General features: G+C 34.5%; 1 protein-coding gene across 1 annotated transcript in view; it reads right to left on the minus strand.

The window, feature by feature from the left end:
• The window catches only part of LPIN2 (lipin 2), an 80,073-nt gene that overhangs the window by 19,169 nt on the left and 33,330 nt on the right, over positions 1 to 27,574 (minus strand). The window contains exons 5-12 of the mRNA XM_044666731.1: positions 20,119 to 20,226; positions 19,394 to 19,517; positions 14,958 to 15,312; positions 12,020 to 12,119; positions 7,508 to 7,695; positions 3,416 to 3,509; positions 2,960 to 3,029; positions 1,256 to 1,345 (exon numbers count right to left, since the gene is read on the minus strand). Coding sequence (XP_044522666.1) covers positions 1,256 to 1,345; positions 2,960 to 3,029; positions 3,416 to 3,509; positions 7,508 to 7,695; positions 12,020 to 12,119; positions 14,958 to 15,312; positions 19,394 to 19,517; positions 20,119 to 20,226 — 1,129 coding nt within the window. The remainder of the gene's footprint in view (positions 1 to 1,255; positions 1,346 to 2,959; positions 3,030 to 3,415; positions 3,510 to 7,507; positions 7,696 to 12,019; positions 12,120 to 14,957; positions 15,313 to 19,393; positions 19,518 to 20,118; positions 20,227 to 27,574) is intronic.

Here is a 27,574-nt window from a genome sequence, read left to right on the forward strand (position 1 = left end):
TAGCCCACACACAATGCATTATATATTAATAATGGTAGAAGGTCTACATCAACCAGACCTGATTCAGGAATGTTTTCCATCACATTCTTTAGAAGTGGGCATCCATAACCTCACTGTTTGAACACTTCCTTCCTGACCTACACAAAACAGTCATTCCCAGGTGGACTCTTATTGTGAGAAGATTTTTCCTTATAAATGAGTCAAATCTGCCTCCCTCAAATTTTGCCAGCAATATGTCGGTAAATGTTTAAAAAATGACTTTCTAAGAGAAAAAGCAATATGCACAGGATATACTTCAAAGTTTAATCTGTGTCATTAATATCCTTGTTATCACATTCTCAAGTCTAGACAATGAATGGAATAATAAACCAAACCCTGGTTGGCAGCATTTGCTGATTTTTGAGGTGTCACTATTTAACAATGAAGATTTAGAAATATGAACTGGCTTCCCCATACCCCTGGCTTTATCCCATTGGTGCTACTTCTGTTCTCCAGAGCTACAGAGAATAAATTCAATCTTCCTTACAGATAATATATTTCAAATAATTAAGGTGTCATTTGGGGCTTCCTAATCTTCTCTAGCCTAAACTTTGCTTGCTCCTTTCCCTGCCCTCCCAAATTAGTGAGCCTTCCTTTATACCTGAAATTCAAGGTAAAGTGGGAAGAACAATATCAAAAGAACTTAGCAAGACCAAATAACATCTCAACCATGCCACCTAGAGTCTCTAATGAAAGGAGACGTGCATTATTTCATTTCTTCCTTGGGATCATATCTGATAATTATAATTATATAGGTTTCAGTGAAACATCTTTCCAGAAGAACTCTGGACATAAAATTGTGTAAAGTAGAAGTCTCCAAGAAAAAGCACAATGATTCTCCTAAACCTTTGAATACTTTAATTTACAAAAGGAACCATTTCCAGAGGCTAACGTAGTAGTATGGGTTTGTCCAGGGAAAGTTATATATGAAGGCACCATTACCTTTCCATTAGATACCATGTGAACTTTCCAAGTTTACCACTTTGGAGGTTTTTTTTTTTTTTTAAATAGTCAGGGAGAATGATTAGCTCTGGTTTCATTTAGGTCAAATTAATAAATATTTCCTAAATATGTATTATGCATAAGGTCTTGGGGAGAAAAAAAAGAAAGGAAAAAACACAGCTGGTGCCCCCACTGGTAGCTTACTATCTAATAGAGGAGATAATACTGTACACAAACTCTATAATTAAATGAGAAGATGCAAAGGTATCCTTACCTGTTTGGCCATATTCTCCTTTTTGCGCCAGAACCACCATCTCCCAGACTTCTTTGGCATTTTATCTTTGACCCAGGACTCAACTGTAGCCTAAAAAGCATTCAGTCTGAGTTATTTCAAAGACATCACCAACTATGTGAAATTCAGTTTTTTTCTCTTATTTGCCTGTTACAGGAGGTAACTTGGCACTTTCCCTCTTGTTACAATTTCTTCTATGGAGGCAGTTCAGGCTTTTAAAATCAATAGCTCTTCCTTAACCTCAAACCTATTACATGGCTAGAGGTTTCTTGAGGATTTAGCAACATGTTTCATCTACTCTCTGTGTTCCCCTCCCCAGGGACAGATCACTCTCTGTGTTCCCCTCCACAGGGACAGATCTCCAAATTTGATTTTGGGTGGTCACAAGATATAGAGATAGTAACAAGGTAACTGTGTGCCTAATAGGTAGGCAAAAAAAAAAAATCCTTATTCTTGAATTATATTCTTTCTAGGGAACTGAGCTGATGAAATAATCTTTGTGAACAAGTTCAAAAATTTTCCAGACCCTCATGAGGATGCCACCAGCTGGTAAAATCTATATTGGTCCTATTGACATTGAGATCATTCTTTTGCTAGCAATAGCTCCTATACTATATATTAATAGAATGAGAAAATGGTTGTTTAATTTTGAATTCACCCCTACAGTAAATACATTCAGATTATGTATACAATTATGAATTGCCAAGTAATAAAAAGAAGGGATGAGATTTTTGAAAAAATTTATTCTAGACCTTATTAATTTAATATAGTATATTGTTATACTATATACATAATATACATTAATATACCTTAAGGTAGCAAGGCAGTATAGAGAATAGATAACTGGAACTAGAGTCAAGAGATCCTGAGTTCCAATCCTGCTTGAGATACTTAGCCCTGGACTAGTCATGTAACTTTTCTTGGTTCCAGTTTCCTGAACTGTTGTGAATAAAATAGGGCTAATAATAGCACCTATATTACAGGGTTGTTTTTAGAACCAAATGAGATAATCCATGTAAAGTGCTTTGCAAAAGTTAAAGCACTATCAAAATTCTAGCAAGCTATTATTGAATCTAATTTCCTAAATTCTTTGTAGTCCTGCATGTGCTGTGATTCTTGAAATATTTGGTCTTTTAGTGGTCATTCATTTCAGTTGTGTCCAACTCTTTTTGATCTCATTTGGAGTTTTCTTGGCAAAAATACTGGAATGGTTGTCATTTCCTTCCCCAGTTCATTTTACAGTTGAGGAATTTGAGGCAAATAGAATTAAGTGATTTGCCCAGGGTCACATAATTAAGTGAAACTGGATTTGAACTTAGGTCTTCCTGACTCCAGGCCTGGCATTCTATCTACTGTGCCATCTAGTGGTCCTTTATAATTGATCTAATGTAGTGATTCCCAAAGTGGGCGCTACTGCCCCCTGGTGGGTGCTGCAGTGATCCAGGGAGCAGGTGATGGCCACACTTTTTTTGTATTACATTCTATTCTGAGTTCGATAAATAGTTTCATAATTTCCAGGGGGCGCTAAGTAATATTTTTTCTGGAAAGGAGGCAGTAGGTCAAAAAAGTTTGGGAACCACTAGAACCTTCAAAGAATGAAAAGCATCCATTAAATAACTGTGTGTACTTTTGGATGCTTTGCAATATACTATCTAAAGGAAGCAATACAGTTTTGGGATAACTTACCTTGGGCAAGCTCTTCTGGAACACCTGCAAGCTTAGGATCATAGGAGCAGCCAGGGCCCAGTTATAGTACCTGTCATAAAGACAAATGATTGGTGAGGAACTATCAGATAAATTCAGTGAGAATTAATTTTAAAACATGCAGAACAGCCTATTTGTGTTGGGAGGTAAGAGGATTAGTTAAATTTTTTGCTGCATGAGTAATACTTGCTTTAAGCCAAATTGCTCTGGAAATGCAATATTCAATAAGACAAGAAAATAACATTCATTTCATCACTTCATTTTCAAATAAATGAAGTTCAGGTTTGAATTTGCATTTCAAAGTCATTGCCTATTTGCTTATTCAAATTAGATGATGTACTTCAAAGCAAGAAATGTAGTAAAGTTTCGTCAAGATTTCAGTGTCATTTCCTCTCACTTAAAAAATTAAAATAGATCATAGAAACAAATAGTATTTACCGGTTATAGATCCGTATCACTAGATTAGGATTATCTATAAGTCCAGGGTTTTCTGCAAATTCATGGTAAGTAATGATATGTTCCATGAATTTTTCTGAAATGCAAAAAATATTTTGATCACTTTGGTTAGAGAATAAAACCGTCTGTCTCCAAGTCCCTACAACCAAAAAGAAGTCAAGCTGATTTCCTCTGCTTGTGAATATTATAATTCTACAAGAGGATTTTTGGATAGGCATGGACTAAAAGGAAAAGGTTTTTTACTAGACTTCTGCATTCATCAAAATCAGTCCAGAAACATTTTCACAGAAAACAAGGAAGAAGACCCCTATTTTAGTCCCCTTCTCTGCTAACCTAATCCCAGACCCCAATAAAATAAAAAGAGGAAGAGAATGGCAAAGACTCCTCACATAATGTATTATAGATGAGTCCATCTAGAGGAGCGAAAGTCCTGATCAAAGAATGACTAGGAACTATCTTTAATCCACAGTTTGATGAGAAGAACCTCTTCAGTAACTTGAGATCATGCATTTGGGGAACAAAAGTAGACTATATCCTAATGTTAGAGTTAAAATACATGCTGTCATAAAATAATTTAGTATTTTTCAAGTTCTTGTTTAGAAGATATATTGTAGATTTCACTTCTCAGAATATTTGGGACCAAGAGAATCACTCATTGAAGAAAAAAAATACATTCTTTATATACTATTATCTCCAAGAAAGATGAGCATGAGGCATGAAAGTAATCCAATATTGACTAGATAGAGGTACTGCAAGTGTTGTTGCTGTTGAATTGTGTACAATTCTTTGTGACCTCATGGGCCACAGCACACTAATGCTATTCCACGAGATTCTCTTGGTAAAGATACTAGTGTGGTTTGCCATTTCCTTCTCCAGTGGATAATAGATCAAGGGACTTATCCAGGGTCACATAGCTAGTAAATGTCTAAGGACATATTTGAAATCAGGTTTTTCTAAATCCAGGCTCAGCACTTTCACCAATGAACCATCTAGCTACCTGCAATGGAAGTATCCAAAGTTGAAAAATGTGAACAAGAGTCTTGTGAAGAGTGAAATGATGTGGAGGTAAGTGAACAGTAAATGGATACTGGCATTTGGAATTCAAGAGGAGTAATAAAGAAATGGTAGCTTTGCTTATACTATGCTGAAAGTACAAATACTTGCTATGAGAATCAGGATGGTTGAGTTTGAGAGAGGATACTCTCTCTTAGGTTATGGTGCCCAAGAGAAGAACACTCACTAGTTGCTATGAAAAGACTGATAGAAAAGGATTATAAAGAAATTGCTTCTAGATGCGTCTAAAACTCTGCTTCCAATTTAAATGAACTGCATTTTTCTTCTATTATGTTGTGGACACATGGGTAAATGCATAAGGATTTGACTCTCCGTCTCCCATAGAGGAAATAAAAATCAAGTCTTTGGAGATGGGCACTGAAAATCTTTGTTATTACCTAGCTATTTTTCTACTTCACATTACTAAACACAGACCCTGGAGGAGGGGGAGATTTTCTGCTCTTTCCAAAGCCTACTATTTGAATGGATTAGAAACCAGGACCCAACAATATGTTGTATACAAGGTACACACTTGAACAGAAAGATACACAAAGAGTTAAAACAAAGGGCTGAAGCAGAACCTAATGTGCTCCAGCTGAAGTAAAAAAGGCAGAGGCAGCAATCAAGATCTCAGACAAAGCAAAATCAAAACTAGACAGACCTAATTAAAAGAGATGATCAAGGAAACTACATTTTATTAAATATTACCATAGACAATGAAATAATATAAAAATTTTCTACAGTAAGCTTCTCTGATAAAGATCTCATCTATCAAACTTATACTAGGTTTAGAACTGAATCAAATTTATAAAAAATAAGAGCCAATCCCCAATTGACAAATTGTCAAAGGATATATGAACAAGTATTTTCAGAAGAAGAAATCAAAGCTATCTATAGTAATATGGAAAAAATACTCTAAATTACTATTGATTAGAAAAATGCAAAATAAAACTCTAATAGATGTGAGATGGTAAAGTTACTATAGTTTAACATGGGCAAAACTATATCAGAAATAGTAAATGCAGAGAAGATGAGGGGAAAATAGGTTCACTTAATGAATTGTTGGTGGAGTTGTGAAATGGTTCAACCATTTTAGAAAACAATTTAGAACTATGCCCAAAGGACTGTAAAACTAAAAAAGATTATAAAACCCTTTAACTCAGCAATATCACTATACTAGGTCTATATACAAAAAAAATCAAAGAAAAAGAAAAAGGACCTATGTGTACAAAAATATAGCAAAATTTTTTGTGGTGGCAAAGAATTAGAAATTGAGAGGATGCTCATCAATTGAGGAATGGTTGAACAAGTGGTGGTACATGATTGTGACAGAGTACTATTGTGCTATAAGAAATAATGAGGGGAATGGTTTCCCCCCAATGGCAAGATATATATGAACTGATGTGAAGTGAGAAGAACCAAAAGATTATTGCACACAATAACATCAATTTGTTGTAATGATGATCAACTGTGAAGGACTTGGCTACTCTGAACAATACAATGATCCAAGAAGATTCCAAAAGATCCATGATGAAAAACTGTCATCCACTTCCAGAAAGAGAGAAAATTAATGAACTCTGAATACAAACTGAAGTATAATTATCTCGTTTTCTTTATTCTTCTTGCTTTTTTTGAAAATATGGCTAATATGGAAATAGATTTTTCATGCCTTCACATTTGTAACTGATAGCACACTTCCTGCCTTCTCAGTGGGTGGTGAAGGGGGTGAGAGGGAAGGAAAGAATTTAGAACTCAAAATTAAAAAAAAGAAAAGAATGCTAAAAATAAATGAATGAATTTTAAAAAAAGGAAAAACCAGTCTGTTGTTTTTGAAATACCTTTCCCTTTCTCCCCATAACTCTAAAGATGAAGATTACAAAAATTATGATGACCTAGTGATCACTATGGTATTGAGAAATACCATTCTAGGTGGGGAGTTTGACTACATGACTAACTCTAAAATCTGTCTCCTAGCATCCCTGGTTTCCCTTAAAGTCCCAGCTAAAATCCTCTCTTTTATGAGAAAGCTTTTCCTGCTCCTCCTTGATGCTAGTGCCTTCCCTTTACTGATTTTCTTCCACTTATACAATTTATGTCTCGTGTTTATATAGTTGTTTTCATGCTGTCTCTCCCCCATTAGATGGTGAGCTCTTGAAAATGGGTCTGTTTTTTTTTTGTACACCCAGAGCTTAGCACAGTGTTTGGCACATAGCGGGTACTTAATAAAAGTTTACTGGTCGGGGGAAGCTAAGTAGCTCAGTGGACAGAAAGCCAGGCCCAGAGACTGGAGGTCCTGGGTTCAAATATAATCCCAGACACTTGCTAGCTGTGTGACAAGTCGCTTAATACTAATTGCCTAGCCCTTATTGTTCTACCTTGGAAATGACACTCAGTATCAATTTTAAGACAGAAGGTATGGGTTTAAAAATAAAAGTTGACTAGCTGATACTTCGTGTGTGATGAGAAAGTAACCTGTTCAACAATCTTCATCCTTTCAAAGATTCTAATAAGTAAAGCTCCATAAACTATAATTTGCTAAAGTCTCATGTGTTTAATCAATGCTGTGATATTTTAAAGGTACATTATATGGAGGCATGTCCTACTAGTACATATTTTAAAAATAAGATATATTTTTTGTTGCTCCCACTCCCCCCTCAATTGAATAATGAAAATTTTAAAAATTAAAACTTCAAAACAAATATGTATATAATGATCCAGCAAAACAAATCATGGCCATGTCCAAAAATATACCTCTCATTCTGCATTTTAAGTCCATTATCCCTCTATCAAGAGTTGGCTTTATATTCAGTCTTTTAGAATATTCTACCAGAAAGATTAAGAAAAAAAGAAAGAAGTAGCAGCAGCACCCTATATTGTTACCATAGGGAGGTGCCTGTTATCCCCTCCAAATTCCAGGTGTGCTGGGGCCCAGATGGGACTCAATGATAGACTATAATTCTGGGAATAACTGCAGATCTGGTTTTTCTTTTGAAGTGAGGACAGGGTACTCCTGTTACGTACCTTTTGATATCTCTCCATTCTCACTGAGTCCCCCACAAAGCGAGAGGGTCACATCAGGCAAGTCCATTGCAGAATCAGAGAGGCATTCTGTGCCACTGTCAGCAGCTGCACTTCCCACTGACTGGGGAGACTGAGAGCCAGACAAAGTATCAGACTCAGTCCACTGTCTAGAACCTGGATCAGAATCACTAGAAGAAAAAAATGTATTTACATTTATGTGCAAATTTACCACATCATATTTAGTAGGTGGGTAACTATCATGCATTATAAATAATTAGACTACTTTTGATTGAAGACTACATTAAATTTTAAGCTCCTTGAGGAGAGGGACTATCTTTTGTCTCCTTTTGCATCACTAGTGCTTAGAATAATACCTGGCACATTTGTTGTTGTTTAGTTGCTTTCAATGCAATGTCCAACTTTTCCTGACCTCTTTTGGGGTTTTCTTGGCGAAGATACTTGAGTAGTTTGTCATTTCCTTCTCTGGCTCATTTGACAGATGAGGAAACTGAGGCAAACAGGGTTAAATGACTTGTACTCTATCCACTACATTACCTAGCTGCCCTAATCTGGCAGAGTAGGTATTTAATAAACACTGGTTGATATGAGAGAGATACAGAGAGAGAAAGACACAGAGACAGGCAGAAACAGAGACCATGGAAGGGTATCTGTATCTCTGATTTTATCAGTAAGCAGAAAGGATGAAAGTTGTAGTTTGGAAACTTCTTTCAAGATAGCAGCTCATGTGTAACTTAGGAGAATTGTCTACAGCCACTAAGAAGCTGTGACTTGCCCTTTGTGACAAAGCTAGAACATGTCAGAATTTGAATCTAGATCTTCCTGACTTCAAGGTCAGTCTTTTATTATTTTATGCTGCCTCAATAAGACCATGAAATATTGAATCCACATTTATTTACTGAATGGTTTAAAATTGCATTCCTCTCTACTTTTATCTATATCATATAGATGATTTTAATATGTCCTAAAGAGAACTAAGACAGAAACCCACTACAACACAGAAGGCAGGTAAATATTGTACATGTTCACTGAAGCCACTCAAAGAACAAGGCAAAAATGTCAATTACCTTACCAGTCTTTCTGATTTTAATTAAAGGGGTAAAAAAGGAGAAGTGCTTATTTAGATTTCCGCAATGAAAATTACAGTGTCATTAAAAGAAAATATTTAGAAACTGTTTGATCCTAAAATTCTAGAAAAAGTGTAGGTATTTATATGTACTGTAGAAAATTACTATGGTTTTTGGGAGATTACTTGAAAACTATACTTTCCTAAACTGTACTCATCTCAAAAGACTGGAGATGGAGAAAGAGAAAATTCCCAGGAGTTCAGATATCTTTAAGAAAATGAAACATTAAAAAAATAAGCTGGGGTGAAATTGTTTTAATGTTAGTAAGACTTCTTCATGACATTCAACTCTGGGGATATAGGCCTGCATTTAGATGATGATCAATTGAATTTGTAAAGGATATTATGGCAGACATTGCTTATGCTAAATCCAAAAAGAAACAGTCCCTGTCCTCAAGGAGCTTATATTTTCCTGGAACCTAACAGAAAAATTTATTGAAAATGTTTCTAAAATAATTAATTGTAAGTTAGCAGGAAATTATAAAAGAAAAAATAAATTTGCTTAATTTTCTTTACATATTTAGGAATATTTATTATTCTAACAACAAATGGTACCCTATTAACTCCAGGTATGGTCTAATCCAAACAACTAAATAACCTAGCACTAATTATGATATAGATAATTTAAGTAAAGTAAATGCCTTTTTGAGAGAAATTTTACAAAGAACTTATCAAAGGCAATTATTATAGAAATAATTCAAGTTATTTAATTCTTGATAGATAAAATCAACACATGAACACTGGAGAAAAATCTCAAAATTGAGCAACAAGTTGCTAGCATTTTACAGATATGTCATAAACAGATCTCAAAATTAAAAAAAAAGAAAGTAGCTTTTGCTATACTAAGTAGTATTTCTTCTTCTAGTTTTCACTTTTAATTGCAAAATTGTCCAGCTTCTTTCCTTTAAAAAATAATCAGTATTGACTAGAAAGTCAAGACTAAGCTTAAATCAGATTAATAGAACTATTCTTGTGGGAAGTAATAGAAGCCAATCAAAATACAAAAGATACATCTCTCCTGCTAATCTCCAACCCAACAATAATGGAGTTGGGGAAACAAGGATAAATAAGTGTAAGATATATTCTATGCCAACAATATATGTTAACAATGGAATCAAACATATTTGGTGAGAGTTTTGTAATGAATTTTGTGTTTACTGTTAATCTTCTTGTGAGATGATAACAGAATTAATAAGCATTTAAGGCATCTTTATTATTTTTGATAATGGAAGAAGAAAAAATGAGAGAGAGAGCATCTATTACTTGGGAAATACTAATTAAGGGAGAAGCCCAGATAAGAATGTGGATGGTAGATCTAGTAGTCAGTTTGGTAGGTCTAAAAATAATAGTTTAAAGTTAATATGGTTTAATGGAGAATGTAATCCTTAGTCCCAAAGACCTGGATACAAGTTATACCTTTAACACATACTAGTTGTATGATCTTTTAATACACATTTGTTATGTGATCCTTTAACACTAAACTAGTTGTTTGGTTTAACCTGTCAGTGCTCCCAGGCAATTCTCTAAGGCTAAAGAAGAATTTCTCGTCTACAGCAAAGGAGAGAGTTTGGCATAGGTCTGAACAAACTAACAACTGACATTTTCTTTCTTTTGTTTTTTGTTTTTTTCTACAAGTATCATTTTCACAGAAGTTCACAGTTACAGAAGGTGGTATATATGTCATCTCATTTGATACATCTAGGATGTGCTACGTCCTATGCATACTTGGGTTTCTGCTGTTATCATTTTATTTGAAAAGGGAAACATAAAACATGCATTTGCAGATTTCCTTGTACACTCCCCTCACCTTCTCTTGCAAAACAATATTCTCTCAACAAACAGGTGAACTACTGAATTGAATAATCAAAAATGAAATGAAGTGATTAGAAGTTGGCAATTTTTCAATGAATTTTATGGACCACTGAAAAATTCAGTAAAGAAAAGTTGATAGGATCATGAGCTCTGGAGCTCTTAAAGATTATCAGCCCCCTTTATTTGTACAGATGGGGAAACTGAGGCTTTTAAGTTAGCAGCTTGCCAATAATCATTAATAGCACAAACAACCAGGATTCAAACTTCTTTTTTTGATAAATATGGATCTTCTGATTAAACTCTATGCTTCTTACAAAGTAAACTCCAATATTTAAATACTTGTCAACATTTTACTTCAAACAGAAAAATCACATACAAAAATTCAATTACACGGAAATAGTATCAGACATGAAGATTTATCCCTATGGCTTGATATATTGTTACATGACAATTTAACATTCCTTGAGAGATCAAGAAGTCTTTAATATATTTATTATAGTAACATTTCCCCCAATTGATTTGCAATGATATAACTAAAGAGGAATTCCCTGGATATGTCAAAATTTAAAAATAGAAAATGTATTTTTGAATTCCTATGTTCTTTCAAAATTAAAAAAGAGGGATAGGAAAAGGAAGAAGAAAGAGACACAGCACTGGTTAGTAGAAAGAATATTAGATTTTATGTCAAAGGACACAGGTTTGAGTCCTCTTGCTGACACTTAATATCTGTGTGACCTTAGGCAAGCTTTTTATTCTGTTTGTCTCAGGTTACTCAATTTTAAAATGAGAGAAATGGACCAGACTAGCAGTTCTCAAAGTATGATCTGGGTATGACTGGGGATCCCTAGAGCCTTTTCAGGGGAGTCCAAAACTATTTTCACACTACTAAAATGTTTTAATTTTTAATGCTGTAAATATTAGTATAACCTGCATAAACAAAAGTTCTTCAGGAAGTGTTCAATAATTTTTAATAATGTAAAGGAGCCCTGAGGCCAAAGATTTGAGAACTGCTGGCCTAGATCACTTAAAAAAAGCTTCTAAGAAACTTGGGTGGATTTGCTTTAATAAATAAAAAGGGTAATGTGGTACAATTCATATACTGTGGAAAAAATCATTCAAAATATGGTTTCCTTTAAGTAAATTTACAAAGGTACCTAATTTTCTTGAGACAATTTTTTTATTTAACAAAATTTTCATTATGAACAGATAAAAAACACTACAACCTATGTAATGAATGACAAATTTAAATTGCTATAACAGATTACTGAGGTTCTTCTGTATTTCTGGTTATTGAAGTCATGAATGACCATATCTGCCACTTCAGATCAGTTCTGGAGTGCTTATTTGCTAAACACAGAGTTCCAAAAGCATAGAGAGACTGAAAACAAAGGAGGAAAATAATGATTTCTTTATTTTCCAGACTACTAATAATCAGTCTTAGTCCAGTATCTTTTAGTTCCATTTTTATCCTTCTGAATAGCTTAAGTTTCATTCTATAACTAATTGGGGTATTGGGTAGTTTGAGGGCAATTTGTTAATACAATTAAATACAATACCTTTTTGGGAAATAAAGTGCTGCAACTTCAGGTTCCAAGACTTTTAGGTCATCTAGGTAAATATCATCAGGACCTTGGTGCTGGCTTCTCTTGTGGACACCTGTTATCACAATTAGGACATTTGCAATGAAAAACATGAAAATCACATTACATCAGAGCTGAAATCTACTTCAACCTTACCCAAAGCAAAAATACAACCTACAATATCTCCAACTAATGGTTATCTGGCTTTGTCCTGAAATCTTTTAGTAAGAAAGATGACTCACTTCCCTTCACCATGTTTCTACTCAAATCACTGATTATAACATTAAACAAGAGAGGAGTCAAGGAAAGGTTTGTTTAACTCCACTAGAAATCGTTCTGTTTCCAACATGACACAAATCTACTAATCAACACTCAATGTGTCCATTCAATCACTTTTGAATTAATTTGCCCTGTAAGATTCAGTCCTACGCCAAAAGCCAAGCTACTATTTTGGTATTTATTTGCTTATAATCTTCAAAGTAAATAAACTGAGGCTGGTATCAAAAGTGAAACCAGGAGGGCAGTTTTTGCATTCTGTATTTCTTAAAGCAGCCTACATTTTGAGCTCCAAAGGGCTCAATAGGTCTGAAAATAGGCAATTATGCAGAGAAGATACCGTTAATAGACTGGAACTGTCAAAGTTTTGCCATGCTGTTGTCACAATTGAGACTTTTTTCCAAAGCAGATCAGGGATTTTCACAAAGCAGTCAATGGAAATGTCACGTTACAATTAATCTCCTTAAAAGCTTTACACTTTTATCAAGCAGTTGGCATGGTGGAAAAAGCACAGGTTTAGGATGTGAAAGACCTGGGTTCTAGTCCTTGGTCTATAATTTTCTAACTGTAGGCAATTAGCTTAGCCTACCCAAATCCCAGTTTTCCCTCCTTTCTTCTTTAAAAGGGAATGATAATACCTAAGGATCAAAAGTGGACCTAATACAGTTCCTTTCTTATATTAACTGCTTAATAAATGTTTAATGACTCAAACAAGATTATTGCTAATGTACATGAAAGTACTTCAACATTTATAGAACTACTACGCAAAGAGGTTATTATTTTACTTTGAGAAAAAGCAAACTAATATTAGAAAAGAAGAAAGAAGGTTATCATACTTGTAAGTGTAATTATGTCTCAATCTGGACATGAGAATAATTCTCTTTCCTGGTTCGGAGCTTATTCACTGTATTATACTGATTCTTTGAACAAGAATCATAAATAAACTCCAGAGGAACCAAAAATTGTTATGACTTAAACTTGCTTGTTAAACATGCAATACAAGAAAAGAATCTTAAAAAAAATCTGGCCAACTATATATTGTTTTCTACATAATTCAAAGACTGACATTCCTATGTATCTTTAGGGCTTGCAAAGTCCTTTATATATTTTGTTGTTTGGTTGCTTTCAGTCACATCTGATTTTTTTTTTTTTTGCCCCATTTGTTTTGTTTTGCTTTTTGGCAAAGATATTGGAGTGGTTTGCCATTTCCTTCTCCAGCTTATCTTACAAATAAGGAAACTGAGGTAAATAGGGTTAAGTGACTTGCTCAGGGGTTACTAGTAAATGTCTGAGGCTGGATCTGAACTCAGGAAAACGAGCCTTGACTCTCAGATTGGCACTGTATTCACTACACTACCTAGTTGCCTTTTATATGATACATCTCCTTTATTTCACAGTACACCTTTGAAATAAGTAGCCCAGGTATTATTTTTCTATTTTTTAGTGGAGGTAACTATGGGGCAGAGGGTTATGTGGTTTGCCCATAGTTAGAGAGCTAGAGGGAGGATCTAATCCCAGGTCTTTAAAACAAACAAAAAAATGTTATTTCCTAACATATTCCTCCTCAACCTCATTGACCTCTCACCCAGGTAACAAGGAGAATTAAGTATAACTGACTGAAAAAGCAAACAAATTTTATGAACCATGCACATTCTGTACCTGAAGTCTCCCACCTTATATTCTTCAGAAGAATATATTCCATATTCTGCTTTTCTGTTTTCCAGGGCTAAATATTGCTCATTGCAATTAATTTGAATTTAGCTGCTTTATAGTGGTGTCAATTTACATTCCTATCATTATTATGTCTAGTGCTCTTGGATCAATTTTATTTCCTTGGCATCAATTTACAAAAGACTTTCCATGTTTCTTTGAGCTCCTTATTCTCCATTTCTTATGGCACAATATGATATCCCTTTACAATCATACTATAATTTGCTTGGCCTCTCTTCAATTAATGGACAACCACTCTGTTCCTAGTTTTTTGATACAACAAAGTACTGCCATGAATATTTTGTTATGAATGCAAACTCTATTACTGATCTCCTTTGGGCATATGCTTAATAATGGTTTCACCAGGCCAAAGGGTAGGAACAGGTAAGTGATTTTTCTCTCATAATTTCAATTGTTCCCTAGACACACAACTTCGGAGTCCCACCAAGAATGTTTTAGTGTTCTGTCTTCTCACTCTTTTTCCAACAATGACTGCTTCCATTTCTAAAATTATCTTTACCAATTTGATGATGTGAGGGTGAAGCCTCAGTGTTGTTTTAATTTGCATTTCTCTTATATTTGGAGTATTATTCCAAATGGTAAATGATAATTTGCATTTCTTCTGGAAATGGTTTCTTCACATCCTTTGCCTCCTAATGGCCCAAAGCTATTTCAACTTTGACCCTCTGTTTCTCCTCTGTAATTTAAAATTTTAAAAAGCTTTTTTCTTTTTAAAGTCTCAATAATATGGCTAATTTCGCAGGGCTCCACTTCATTTTGCATCTGCTGATCTAATGGTTGTTATGACCTTTGTGTTAGTGTTGGTATCAAGATCAGCACCATATGGTCCCCAAACCAGACCAACAAAATGATCAATCTACCATCTAAATTCAGGATAGTTAATTCTAAGTTAAGAATAAATTAATACCTTTCTTCTTTGATGGGGAATCCAGTTTAGTGACTGGCTTTATTTCTGATGATGAAGGTTCCACTGCTGGGTTAGGGAGAGGATCTGCATCTAACATAGATAAAACTTGAGGACTTTCAAGAGGAGGTTCAAGGATTTCAGAGGCAATGGAATTAGTCTCAGTTGTCTCCCTCATCTGTGTACAGAGTGCCCTTGGCTTTGGTTTTACTATTGTACACACAGTGTCATCCACTGAAGCATCCTTTTCAACTTCATTTACCAGATTATCATCATTGGGGATGACCCTAAAATGGGTATTTTCTGATGGTGTGATGGTAGCAGTTCGAGGGTGATCGGATCTTTCTTTCTTGCTGATCTGAAAAAGAAGGGCTATAATTATTAATAGTGAACTGTCAATTCTATTACTCCTGGAATGCCTCTTTTCTGACCTCCAGTCTCCCATCACCAAAAGTCTATTTAACATCTCAAGCTGAATGTCCTATAAACATCTTAAACTCAACATGTCCAAAACTGTGTGTGTGTGTGTGTGTGTGTGTGTGTGTGTGTGTGTGTGTGTGTGTGTATCCAAACCTAAATTATTGTCAAGGGCATCATCATTCTCCCATGTCACCCCAACCTAGGTATCATCCTTGATTCTTCAATTTCTCACACCCTCCTCATACAATCTGTTGCCAAGTTCTGACATTTACCTTTTGTAATATCCCTTATATAAGTCTCCTTTCAACTGGTGCAGCCCAGATGTAAAGGTACAAGCCCTTATCACCTAATGCCTGGACTACCACAATAGCTTGCTGGTTGGTCTCCATCCTTATGTCTCTCCCCACTTCAGTCCATCCTTCACTCAATTGCAAATAAGATCTTCCTACAGTGCAGGCTGAATACTCCTTGCCTGCTACTCAACAAACTCCAGGGGCTCCTTATTGCTTCCAACCTCAAATATAAAATTTTACTTTTACTTTTAGGATCTGGCCCCTTCCTAACTTTTTAGTCTTCTTCCACTTTACCTTCCTTAACATATTCTAACATGTAGAGACACTGTCCTCCTTGCCATTCCCCATATATAACATTCCATCTTCTGGCTCCATTTTTCCACCTGGTTGTTTTCATGTCCAGAATGTGCTATTTCATCTCTGCCTCTTAGTTTTCCTGGTTCCTATAAAGGTCAATTCAAATCTTGTTTCTATTAAGAAGCTTTTCCTAGCATAATTCTTTTTCTCTTAAATGCTACTGCCTTACCTCTAAGATTACCTACACTTTACCCTGAATATGCCCTTTATGTATCTATTTTTTAATATTATTTCCCTGATTAAAGTGAGTTCTTTGAAGACAGAGATTGTTTTTTCCATTTCTTTATATTCCCAGCCATTAATACAGTGCCTGTCCCCATAAGTAAGCAATTAATAAATTCATGTTGCTTTTATATGACATATAACATGTATTATACTAGTCTGAATACAGCTTGTGTCCCAGAAATGGGATCCTTTTATAAAGGAAAGGAAATTGTTAGGATGCAATGAAAAGTAACATCAATTACAGACTACATTCAAGCTTTCTACAAACTAGATTTTTAAAAGGAAATATATGGCCTATATTATAGACACATGATCTTGCAATGAACAGATAATACCCAGAATCACCTCTTAGAGACAGAAGTGATCCCAGGGGTCATGCAACCAAATCCATATCTGAACAAGAACCCATCTTTCAACATACCTTTGCTTAAAGATCTTCAGTGAGAGAGTACCCACAGCTTCCCAAGAAAGACTAGGTTACTTTTGATTAATTCTAATTTTTAGGAAGCATTTGTTTATATCAAGCCTAAATTTGTCCATCTGTAACTTCTAATCACTAATCTCGAGTCCTATTCTTTAAGGTTAAAAAGAACATATCTAATCCCTTTTTCATGTGAGAGTCCTTCAGGTATTTGAAGAAAACTATCATAGCCTACCTCCCTTACCCCCTTTTCCTCCTACCCCCTACCAAGTCTTCTCCCCTGCTGGCAACTCTAGATCTGTTCTGACCAGGGCAGAGTACAAAGGGACCATCACTTTCCCACTTCTGCCCACTCTACTTGACTCTTTTCTGAATTCTATATCACTATATATAGACTTTCACTAAGTCTGAAATCCACTAAAATCACCCCTCCCATTTTTTTTCTGAGAACTTGTTTTATATTTATATCTTCTCTCCATCTTATAAATGGGAAAGTGATAGGTTTAACCCAAGTGCAAAACTTTCTATTTATTGAAAATTTTCACATTATTGAATATGATTCATATAATATTCATATTTGGTCCCATTTTCTGGTCTATAAAGTTCTTTTTGGATTCTGTTTGCTATTCAGTGTGTTAGCTATGACTTAATTCTTGGTGTTACTTGTAAATTTGAAAATAATTCCATGTATGTCTTTTACTCAATTTACTGACAAAAAAATGTTAAATAGCACAGGACCAAACACCAATTCTTGGGCACAGAACTAACATCTTCCTTCCAAACAGACATTAATGAAAATTCTTTTGGTCTGGACATTCTACTAGTTCTGAACCTACCTAACTGTATTGTCACTTAGTCTACATCTCTCCATTTTTTCCACAAAAATTGAGTTAAAAGAGTGGCATCTTTTATGGTAACAAAAAATTGGAAATGAATTTGGTGTTCAAAGATTGGGGAATGGGGTAACAAATTGTGGCAAATGACAATAAGAACTGATAAATATGAGGAATTCAGAAAACCATGGGAAAAAATAAATGGACATAGTGAAGTAAGTGGTACCAAGAAATATATATATAACTATAATAATATAAAAGAAAACATCACTGAAATTCAATTTTTATTGAAAGACAGGCAAACTCTAATTGTAATGAAAATTGCATTGATTCAGGAAAACAAATGATTAAACAAACTTTCCTTTCTATAAGGAGATAGAGGACTAGGATTATAGGATGTAGTTCATTTGGGTATGGTGAGTGACATGGGTTTATCAAGGAATTAGTGGTCACTAATGACTGGTTATAACAGAATAAAATTGCCTTCTTTTAAAATACAAATACCAAAAAAATAGACTGACTTTAAGGGTGGGTATTTTTATTTGTCAAATATTTTTGTTTAACACTTAAAAAAATGTTCAATATGCTAAAGTCTACTCATGCATAGAAATGCATTGTAACAAGTTTACTCAAATGTCCTTTTATTAATATAGTATTATATGTTTATTTTAAACTAATATTAGTAGTTAAAATTATACATTTACATTGTATCATACTATTATTATAATTTATTTTTATATAATATAAAAGTTAGGGCAAGACTTATACATAACTACAAATAAAAATCATAATGCCCAGCTCCTCCCAAATGAAATACAATCCTATTGAAATATATTGTTTTCCTTTTAAGAAATTCAGTTTTCATTTTCTAGTTCATATTTTTGTGAAGAGCAAAACATTCAGTTTCCTTTTTTGAAATGATCATTTTAAGATATAATAAAGCTCCCTCATAAGCTTTTCCCCCAAATTCCCACAACCTACTAAGTCTGTTTTTAAAAATGCTTATTTTACTCAGTTATTTTTCAAAATTTATGCACATTACCAATATAATCAGTTTTTTAAATAAATGCTTTATTGATGCCTTTTTTTCCTTCTAAGTCACTTCCCAATGACTACCCTCACCCTGTTATACCTTCTAGTATAACCAAAAAACCCCTATAATTAAGCAAAACAAAACAAGATAATTTCACTATATTTAATATTCCACATCCACAGTCTCTCATATTTCTGCTAAGAGAAGGGAAGTCAAGAATATTTATCATTTTCTTTTACATTATGCACCCATTATGTAAATGGTTCTCCTGCTTCTGTTCACTTTGCTCTGTATCAGTTCATACAGATCTTCCTACATTTCTCTGAATTCTTCATAGTAACTATTTTGTTTGTAATCAAATAATTTCATTACATTCATATGCCACAATCTGTTCATTCAGATTCTCCAAACAATGGGCATCTACTTTGTTTACAGTTTTTTGTTACTACAGAAAGTGCTACTATACCTATTCATTGTATATGTGAGAGCCCCCCTTCTGTTTTTATTTCCCTGATACATATGACCAATAGTGGTATTACTGGTTTAACGGATATGAAGAGTTTAGAGGCTTTCCTAATATACCTCTAAATTATTTTCAAGAACAGAGCAGTAGCGCTTATCCCAACATAGTGTTGGATTTCTAAATGAAGCATATAATGTAAATATTTGAAAAATAAAGTTATGTAACCACAAGAGGGCACTCGAGTCATTTTTATTTGTGAAAGCAAAACTCAAATTCCTATTTTCTTACACGAGCCACATGAACAATTTACAAGTGTTTAATGCTTATAAATTGAAAACAAAAGCCCCATCCATCCCACATATTATATGTTACAATACACATATTATGGTTTTACCTTGGTAGACTCTGGGAAACCTCCCCAGGTCCACTCCATGTGAGATTCTGATCTGAGCAAGCTTTCAGCAGGCTTCACTTCAAGTTCTGAATCACTCTTCGGACAGACTGTCTGGGAGAAGGCGCTGTCAAAAGAAGCAGAAAGATAGGGGAGAGTGATTGAAAAAGCAGGGAACCTATGGGCCCCTTTTGAGTTTGCCATGATTCTTCTAAGTCTGGAGGGTACATATAGGGTGGACTTACAAGATTACCCTGCAGATAGAAAGACCCCAATGAGAAGCAGTTTCAGCTTTTCCTTCACAAGGCAGAAAGGCCCCAGAGGTCTTTAAGAACAATGAAAAAGCTTAAAACAAAATCTTGTCAGAAGGCTTCATTTTCACATCTTGTCTGCTTTTATTATTGCTCAAAGTTAAAAAAAAAAATCTCAGTGGCTGACCTAGGATTAGAATTTCAGGATTTTAAGGTCCCAAGCACAGAGTCGAATGTGTACCGCCACATTGCAATTTGGAAGACAGACAAACTAGACAGAAGTTGATAGACACAAAGTGAGAGAAAGAATCCGATTCATATCAGGGGGGAAATCTCAGGTTTTTACCACAAGGAGGAGACAGAAAGGAAATCTGATGCCTGCTGAAAAAGAGAAAAGCCAATGAAAAAGTCTGCCTAAGTCCGTCTTGCCTTTAAGAATTTAAATAAATGGAAAGAGAAGTTAATAAAATTATTTACTTGTCTAAAGGGGACCAATCTCCATCAGACAATGGGTAATGATCACTGGAATGGAAGATCAAAGGTTCCTTATACTCTTCCTCCTTCACTGTTGTACTTGAAGTTCCTCTGTGAAAGAAAAAGAAAAGAATGGTGGAAATGACTACAATGAACTTTAACCATGCAGGACTCCACAGACAATTCTCTCGATCAAAAGGAGGAGAAAGAGGCCTGATTATTAATAATAAAGATTTTCAAAAGGGGAAAAAATGATGAGAAGGGGATGTTAACAGTGACAATGGGAAAAAAAAACAACTTCACAAGTTACTTCAATTGCCACTTACATTTAGGGGAGGAAATGTGATTTAAAAGAATATTTTTACTTAGTAGTTATTGATTTATAAGAACAAGTATCTCATGCCACGAGTTATACACTTCAAAAATTTAGACATAATAGATATATTGTTCAAGACAGATTTTAAGCTCAAGGATTAGTCTAGATTGTTTCTCTTCCTCCCATAAATTTACCATTTTAGTATCATTAGCACTATTTCCATGAGAGAGGGGAGTTAATGAGGAACCTGTGAAAGTAGATGAAATGTTACTGCTTTCCAGGAGCTCCTGTAGATATTTTGTGGGCAAAAAGATGGAAACTATTAGTCATAATATAGTTTTAAATCAATTTCACATGTGACCTTTTCTCATTTGCACAGATGAAGCTATACATGTGAAAAGTCACCATCCTTGCCTATATCATAGATATTACTTAAGTGGAAAAAATAAAATTTTTCTTTGGTGACCCCCATCTTAATGGAAAATAATAAAGAATCTGAAAACTTACCAATATCAAGAGGCATTTCTATACAGTTTTAGAAAGGAAGCAGAGGGGCTCTAGTTACATGGTTCAATGGATAGAAAGCGAAGACTAGAGATGGGAAGGCCTGGGTTCAAAATCTGATCTCATATACTTCCTAGCTGTGTGCCCCTGGGCAAGTCACTTAACCCCAATTGTCTAGCCCTTACCAATCTTCTGCTTCAGAACTGATTCTTAGTATCAAATCTAAGACATAAAGTAAGGTTTTATTTTGTTTTTGTTTTTTTCGGGGGGGGGGGGAATGGGGTCAGAAGGTAGTGGTAGAGAGCTAATTTTAGAATCAGGAAGATGTGTGTTCAAATCTCACTACTCTTCCAAACCAGCTGTGCAATTCCGGCCTTAGCCACACAGTATTTGAAGCAACTAAGTCTATTAAGTTGCAGAGAAAGTACTGACCCAGATTATCCAGAATGAAATCATAGTTCTAATCCCTATCCCTAATTCACTGTCCATTCCTGGGGATAGAGATGTAGTTTACAATGCTTAGAGACTAAAATGAAAAAAATATTTATAGTTCATAGAATATGCATCATTATTTTATTAAAGCTAAGCCAAGAAAGAAAATAAAGCATGCCTGCACTTTGATTTAGAAATTTAAATAAATTTAATATCATAAAGAACTTCCCATGATGGCTAAGAGATATGAAAATTTACTAAAGAAGTAAAGATATTTATAGTAACTTGAGGTCCTGGATATGACTAAAGATGAAGTTATTTTTTTTCCAATCTTGTGACTCTATTATTAACATAGTACTTGTAAAAGAACTATTTTATAGAAAACCTATAGTCTTTACAAAATGAGATCTCCAAATCTAGAATCATTTTATAGAGTGATTGCTTATTCTTCTGTATTCAAAAATCAATACTAAGTTAAAAGAGAAAATTTCAAGCATCTTTACATGGCAATTATAGGACATGAGAAGGCTGAAAACTTTAGTTCTAAGAGTGACGTGTAAGTCACAAGTAAAGTCATCTATAAGGGCCTTGATCCTATTAGTTGCTATGTATTTACAGTGACAATTTCAAGAAAAATTATCATGTTTAAGAGCAGCGTGTTTGTCTGAAAACTTAAAGAGGACATAGAGGAAATGCTGTTCCATTTATTTAAGATTCACATTTGCAAACTGAACATTTTTCAGCACAACTGACTGAAATAAAACTCAGATGACTGGCTAATCAATATTTGCTTATCTGTTCCATGTATGAAGTGAAAAAAGACAGGGTGACACAGGCTATAAACCTTATAGATTAAGGACACCCAGGGATAGATGATAGGAATGGCAATGAGGAGCCTGCAGTTAAAGGATGATGAGAAATATTAATATTCTGGTGAGCAGTTTTCTATCTCTATCAAGTTTCTGCACTTGGTCAATCAACCAACTTATAAGCATTTATTAAGCTCCTAATATGTTCCAGGCACTGAGGATAAAAAGCTTACCTGGTAAATATGGAGATAATACACACAAATATAAATTTACACAAAATAAATACAAGGCAAATATTTTTAGGAGGATAGAAATAAGTGGCTAGGAAAGGGGGCCAAGAAAGGCCTCATGTAGTAGGAGATATTGTCTGAACTGAGCTTTGAAGGAAACTAGGAGATTTTAAAAGGAGAAAATGAATTGTACTCAGGCTAGTGGACAGCTTATCTGGAAGATGAAGATAAATGTTGATTGCAGGAGACAATAAGAAGGCAAGTTTAGCTGGGATGAGGAATGCATCAAAGGGAATGATGCAGAATAGTTTGGAAAGGTAGGCTGAAGCCAGGTTATGAAGAGTTTCTATGCCAAAGAGAGGAATGTGCATTTGTAGGGCAGGGGTTCTTTAGCTAAAGTCTCTTGAATAGGATCTTTCTGTTTGTTAGTTTGGGAGGGATAGATTAAGTAAGATAAGAAAAAATTTACACTTTAATTTTCACTAACCATTACCTGAAATCGAATATTCCTTTCAATTATGAATGGAGGAAACAAATATCATTCAGAGAAGGGGTCCATAAACCTCACCAAACTGCCAAAAAGGACTAAAACTGCCTTGGGTCAGAAGTATTAAGTTGAGGCTCCTTTTTCTGTTTCTTGTTCTGATGTTCTATTTATTTATGTCATTGTTAGATGTTAAAAATGCTCTTTATTAAAGACGTGTTTCTGTGTTACCTGAGCAGGCTGTAGTCAGGAAAGACAGAATTTTAGATATTTAAATAACAGTTTATTGATTGGGGAAATAATTTTTATTGTTTCTGCCAACTAACTTGTCTGGTGGAAAGCAATCAAGGCTTTCACGCACCATTTGAATCTAAAATCCAAATAATTTTGGTGGCAAAAAGTTCAACAAGAATAGTTTCTTTGCATGTTTAATAATTTTCACCAAGCAACTAAAAAAAACCAACAAACTTTTATCTTCCATGTTGAAAACAGTACTACACAATGGTTCCAAGACAAATAAAGGCCAGACTATTGGGGTTAAGTGACTTGTCCAGGCTCACAGTCACTAGTCCTCTTTTGGAAGGAGTAGAGACTTATTCTAACATTGGGTTGCTGCACCAACATGACCATCATCCAAAAAAGAGTATGGCAATTTTAGATTTGATTCAAATAAAGCCAGTTCAAGGCTCTAATATTTTAAGAAAAAAGGGGCAGCAACCTATTTTATCTAGCTTTGTCCTCTTTCATATATTTCCTTCAAGGAGCCTCAATTAACCTCAATTTTTCTTCAATAAATGAGTCTCCAAATTAAAACAGAAGTGTCTATTAGAATGCTACTTATTGAAATAAAACAAGAAGTGAAAATTAAAATTTGGAAACCATGAAAATAAAGACAATATGATACTATGTGGCAAAGGTAGTCAAGGGGAACTTGAATAATTAAAATCTACAAAATTCTAAACTATATGATACCCATAAAGTCTCAAACCTTTGCACATCAAACTTGTTAGCTATTAACATAGCCATTTACATATCCAGGCTAAGGTTTCAGGTTCTTTTACTCTTTCTCACCTCTTTAAGAAGTAAATGTAACATGAACAAATTGGGACTGTTGAACTATGCCCAAAGGGATATAAAATTGTACCCCCTTTGATTCAGCATCACCACTATAAGGTATGTATCCCAAAGAGATCAAAGAAAAGGGGGAAAAGACCCATATGTACACAAATATTTATAGCAGCTCTTTTTGTAGTGGCAAAAAATTTAAAATTGAGGGGGTGCTCACCAATTGGGGAACGGTGTACAAGTTGTGGCATATAATTGTGATGGAATACTATTGGACTCTAAGAAATGACAAGTAGGATGGGTTAAAAACAACCGGAGAAAACTGATATGAACTGATGCAAAGTGAAGTAAGCAGAACTAGGAGAATACTTTACACATTAACAGCAATATTGTAACGATCAACTGTGAAAGACTTAGCTAGTTATTCTGATCAAGACAATGACCCAAGACATTTCCAACAAGCCCAAGATGAAAAATGTTAACACTAGAGAGAAAACTGAAGAACTCTGAGTGCATACTGAAGCATGCTTTTTAAATTTCTTTTATTTTTCTTGTTTTTGTGTAGGTATGTGCATTTTCTTTTGCAAGATGGCTAATACGGAAACATGTTTTGCATGACTTGACATGTATAATCAGTATCATATTGTTTGTCTTCTCAAGGGTAGAGGAAAGGCAGGAGAGAGGGAGAGAATTTCAAATTCAAAATTTTTAAAAATGAATGTTTAAAAAAATTTAAATGTAAATGGGAAATATTTGATGAAATAAGTATTAAGAACAAAGAAAAAAGGAGTACTTGAAAAAGAGGGATTATCTTGTATGCACATTTCTCTTTTTTTTTAAAAAACAAAACAGAAATGGGGAAGGGATGTGCCTAAGGAAATGGAAGAATTGACTGAAATTAGAAGGGGCAAAATGGGATGTCTCAAAGGATCCCTATTTTTGTATAAGTCTTTATTATATGAACCAAATTCCTTTCTCCCAAAGTCATTCCAAGTGCTCCTTTGCCATATAAACCATTTGAAAAATACAAGAAATGCAATGAAAATGGCACAAGAATTATAAACACATACAATTTAGGCCCTGGAACCCATGGTAGACTAAAGGCCACACAAAGTGAGCTTATAACAAATTAAGACACACAAAACAGACAATATAGCTCACAGTTACAGACTGTAAACCCATACCACATTCCAGGAAAGGATAAATTATAATCTTTCCCTTACACTGCTAACTCACTTGGAAATTATATGACTTTTTGTATTTTTTCCTTTCCTCTGATTTTTTGGGGGGCAGGAAATTACAACTTTCGTTATTTTTAGTATATGAGACATCTATGCTGAAAATCCATTTAAATTTACAAAATTTAGGAGCTGCATGGTATCTTAAAGAGATCATCTAGCCCTTAAAGTGTGTTCCAAAGACCTTTGGTCATCCCCAAGGATTTTCAGCAGGCCTCTATGAGGTCAAAATAATCATAATAATATTAAGATAGTTTATTTCCTAATGTGGCAAACATCAAGAGAAATAACCCACAGACAAGAACTCTTGGCAGGGGGGGAACCTCAATAATTTTTATGAATGTAAAGGGATTCAGAGATCAAAAAGTCTGAGAATCACTGATCAGCTTATCACCCATATTTTCCATTCAAGAAACCTGAAGTCCAGAGAGGGAAACCAATATGACCCAAGTTATCTGGTTAGTAAATGATTAGAACAGGGTAAGAACCAAGGTCCCCTGATTCTGAGTCCATCCAGAAAGTTCATTCTCTTATGAAGGTTTATGCTATGGTTAGAATTTTTTAATTTAAAAAAATTTTGCCTTCTGGTAATCTGCAAAGTGATTTGCCATTCCCTATTCCTGAAATGAACTAATTTTCTCTCAAAGAAAGGAAAAAAACTTTTAAATGGTAGTTCCTTTAGAATCCACTAGCAGTGTAATGAGAAAGGAAAAACACTATGGTAATACAAGCAGAGTTGAATTTACACATTAGAAAGTATATTTTTGGCAGTGCCCATTCATTACATCATCAGCAAGGCTCTGGTTTACAGAGATAAGCAGTTAACTATTTGTAGCAGCCAGTCAGCCAAATCAATAAGGGCCAGGGCCACTAGAGGTTTAAATATGGCTCTGGTTGGCTGCTACAAAAACCACTGTGGTACTATGCACACAGTCAACATTTAATAAATATTTTTTGACTAACTGATTGACTAATCATTCAGTTTAGACTAATGAGGAATTTTTTTCCTCTTTACTCACAGGATTGGGGCTGAAATAGATCTTAGAGCCCACTGGGTCCAATCCCCTCATTTATGGCCTTGGCCCTTATTCCTAATAAAGGTTGTTTGAGCAGAATAGTTCTTGTAGACTCAGTCAGCTGAAATTACAGAGGTGTCAATGATTCTCATTAGCTTCCCAAGATCAAACTCTAGGCTATGAATCCTATTCCTAGCTCTATTACTACTAAACTGTGTCTACATTTGGTTTGTAAACGTATATGCATGAATAGAAAGTATTAAGTGCAAAATGTCAACAAAAACTCATCTACTTTGGGGGGATGGAGGAGACCTTTCAGTTTTATTCTTGGCAGAAATCCAAGTAGGAAAAACACAGTAGTAAGAACTAGGACAGCTCTGACTAATTTAAGCAGGCTTACCCAAGGGAATGAATAAGAAATGTTATTCCAAATGAGGTTTAGATGTGATATGGATGCAAATATCTTCTGAATAATTATCTATTACTTATCCATCTATTCACCTACAATTCCAAATATACCATTAATGTGGATCTGTCTCAATCTTTTAGGAGAGTACCCAACCCCAATAAAAAAATTAAAAAGCAAAGAGTGGGCAAAAGACTCCATACTGGGAAAGGCAGGGAACCTGTAGCAGACACTGTGAGTAAGGAAGAGAAAAAGGAACAGGAGCATTACTATTCTTTATGTAGCAGTTCATTAGATTTTAGTATTCCATTCACTTAGAATTCCTCTGGGTATAGACTCCAAGAGTACAAAGTTTAAATTTGTCATTAATCTCTTTGTAGCTTAATACTTTGATGTTAAGTGATAGAGGAATTACTCAGAATTTATTGACCTATTCTGGCTTTGTTAATTGTTCAGTTTACATTGATATGGTGAGTAAACAGTGAACAGTGAGTACTTTTCCCCTGTATCTTTTAATCTTTAATTCTTTAGTTTGAACCGAGGAAGTCTATTTTCTCTCAGAATTGGTATAAACTTAGAGGTGAGAGAGACACAGAGAGGACATATGCAATTCTGCTAGAATGAGAGGTGGAAAAGATTGAGGAGAGAAAAACACTATCTTGAATCTCAGACTTTAAACTTCTTACATTTAACATTTTAAAAAGTAATAGGCCTATCACTACTCAATGTGATAAAATGGGTCTGAGTTAACTCTAAGATTATATCTCAGGTCTTGTTTCAAAAACATTCTTAAGTTACAAAATCACAATTACCAAAGAGAAAAAATTGCAATATATTAATAAGAAACTTCTTCCTCTCTTTGATCATCTAAAATGTGGAGTTGGTAAGAAAGCGACAATATACAATACTTGGATTTTTCAAGTGGAGAAAAAAATGTGAGAGAATTCTCATCTAGAATA

This window comes from Gracilinanus agilis, chromosome 1 (assembly GCF_016433145.1).
Source record: "Gracilinanus agilis isolate LMUSP501 chromosome 1, AgileGrace, whole genome shotgun sequence".
Taxonomy (NCBI): domain Eukaryota; kingdom Metazoa; phylum Chordata; class Mammalia; order Didelphimorphia; family Didelphidae; genus Gracilinanus; species Gracilinanus agilis.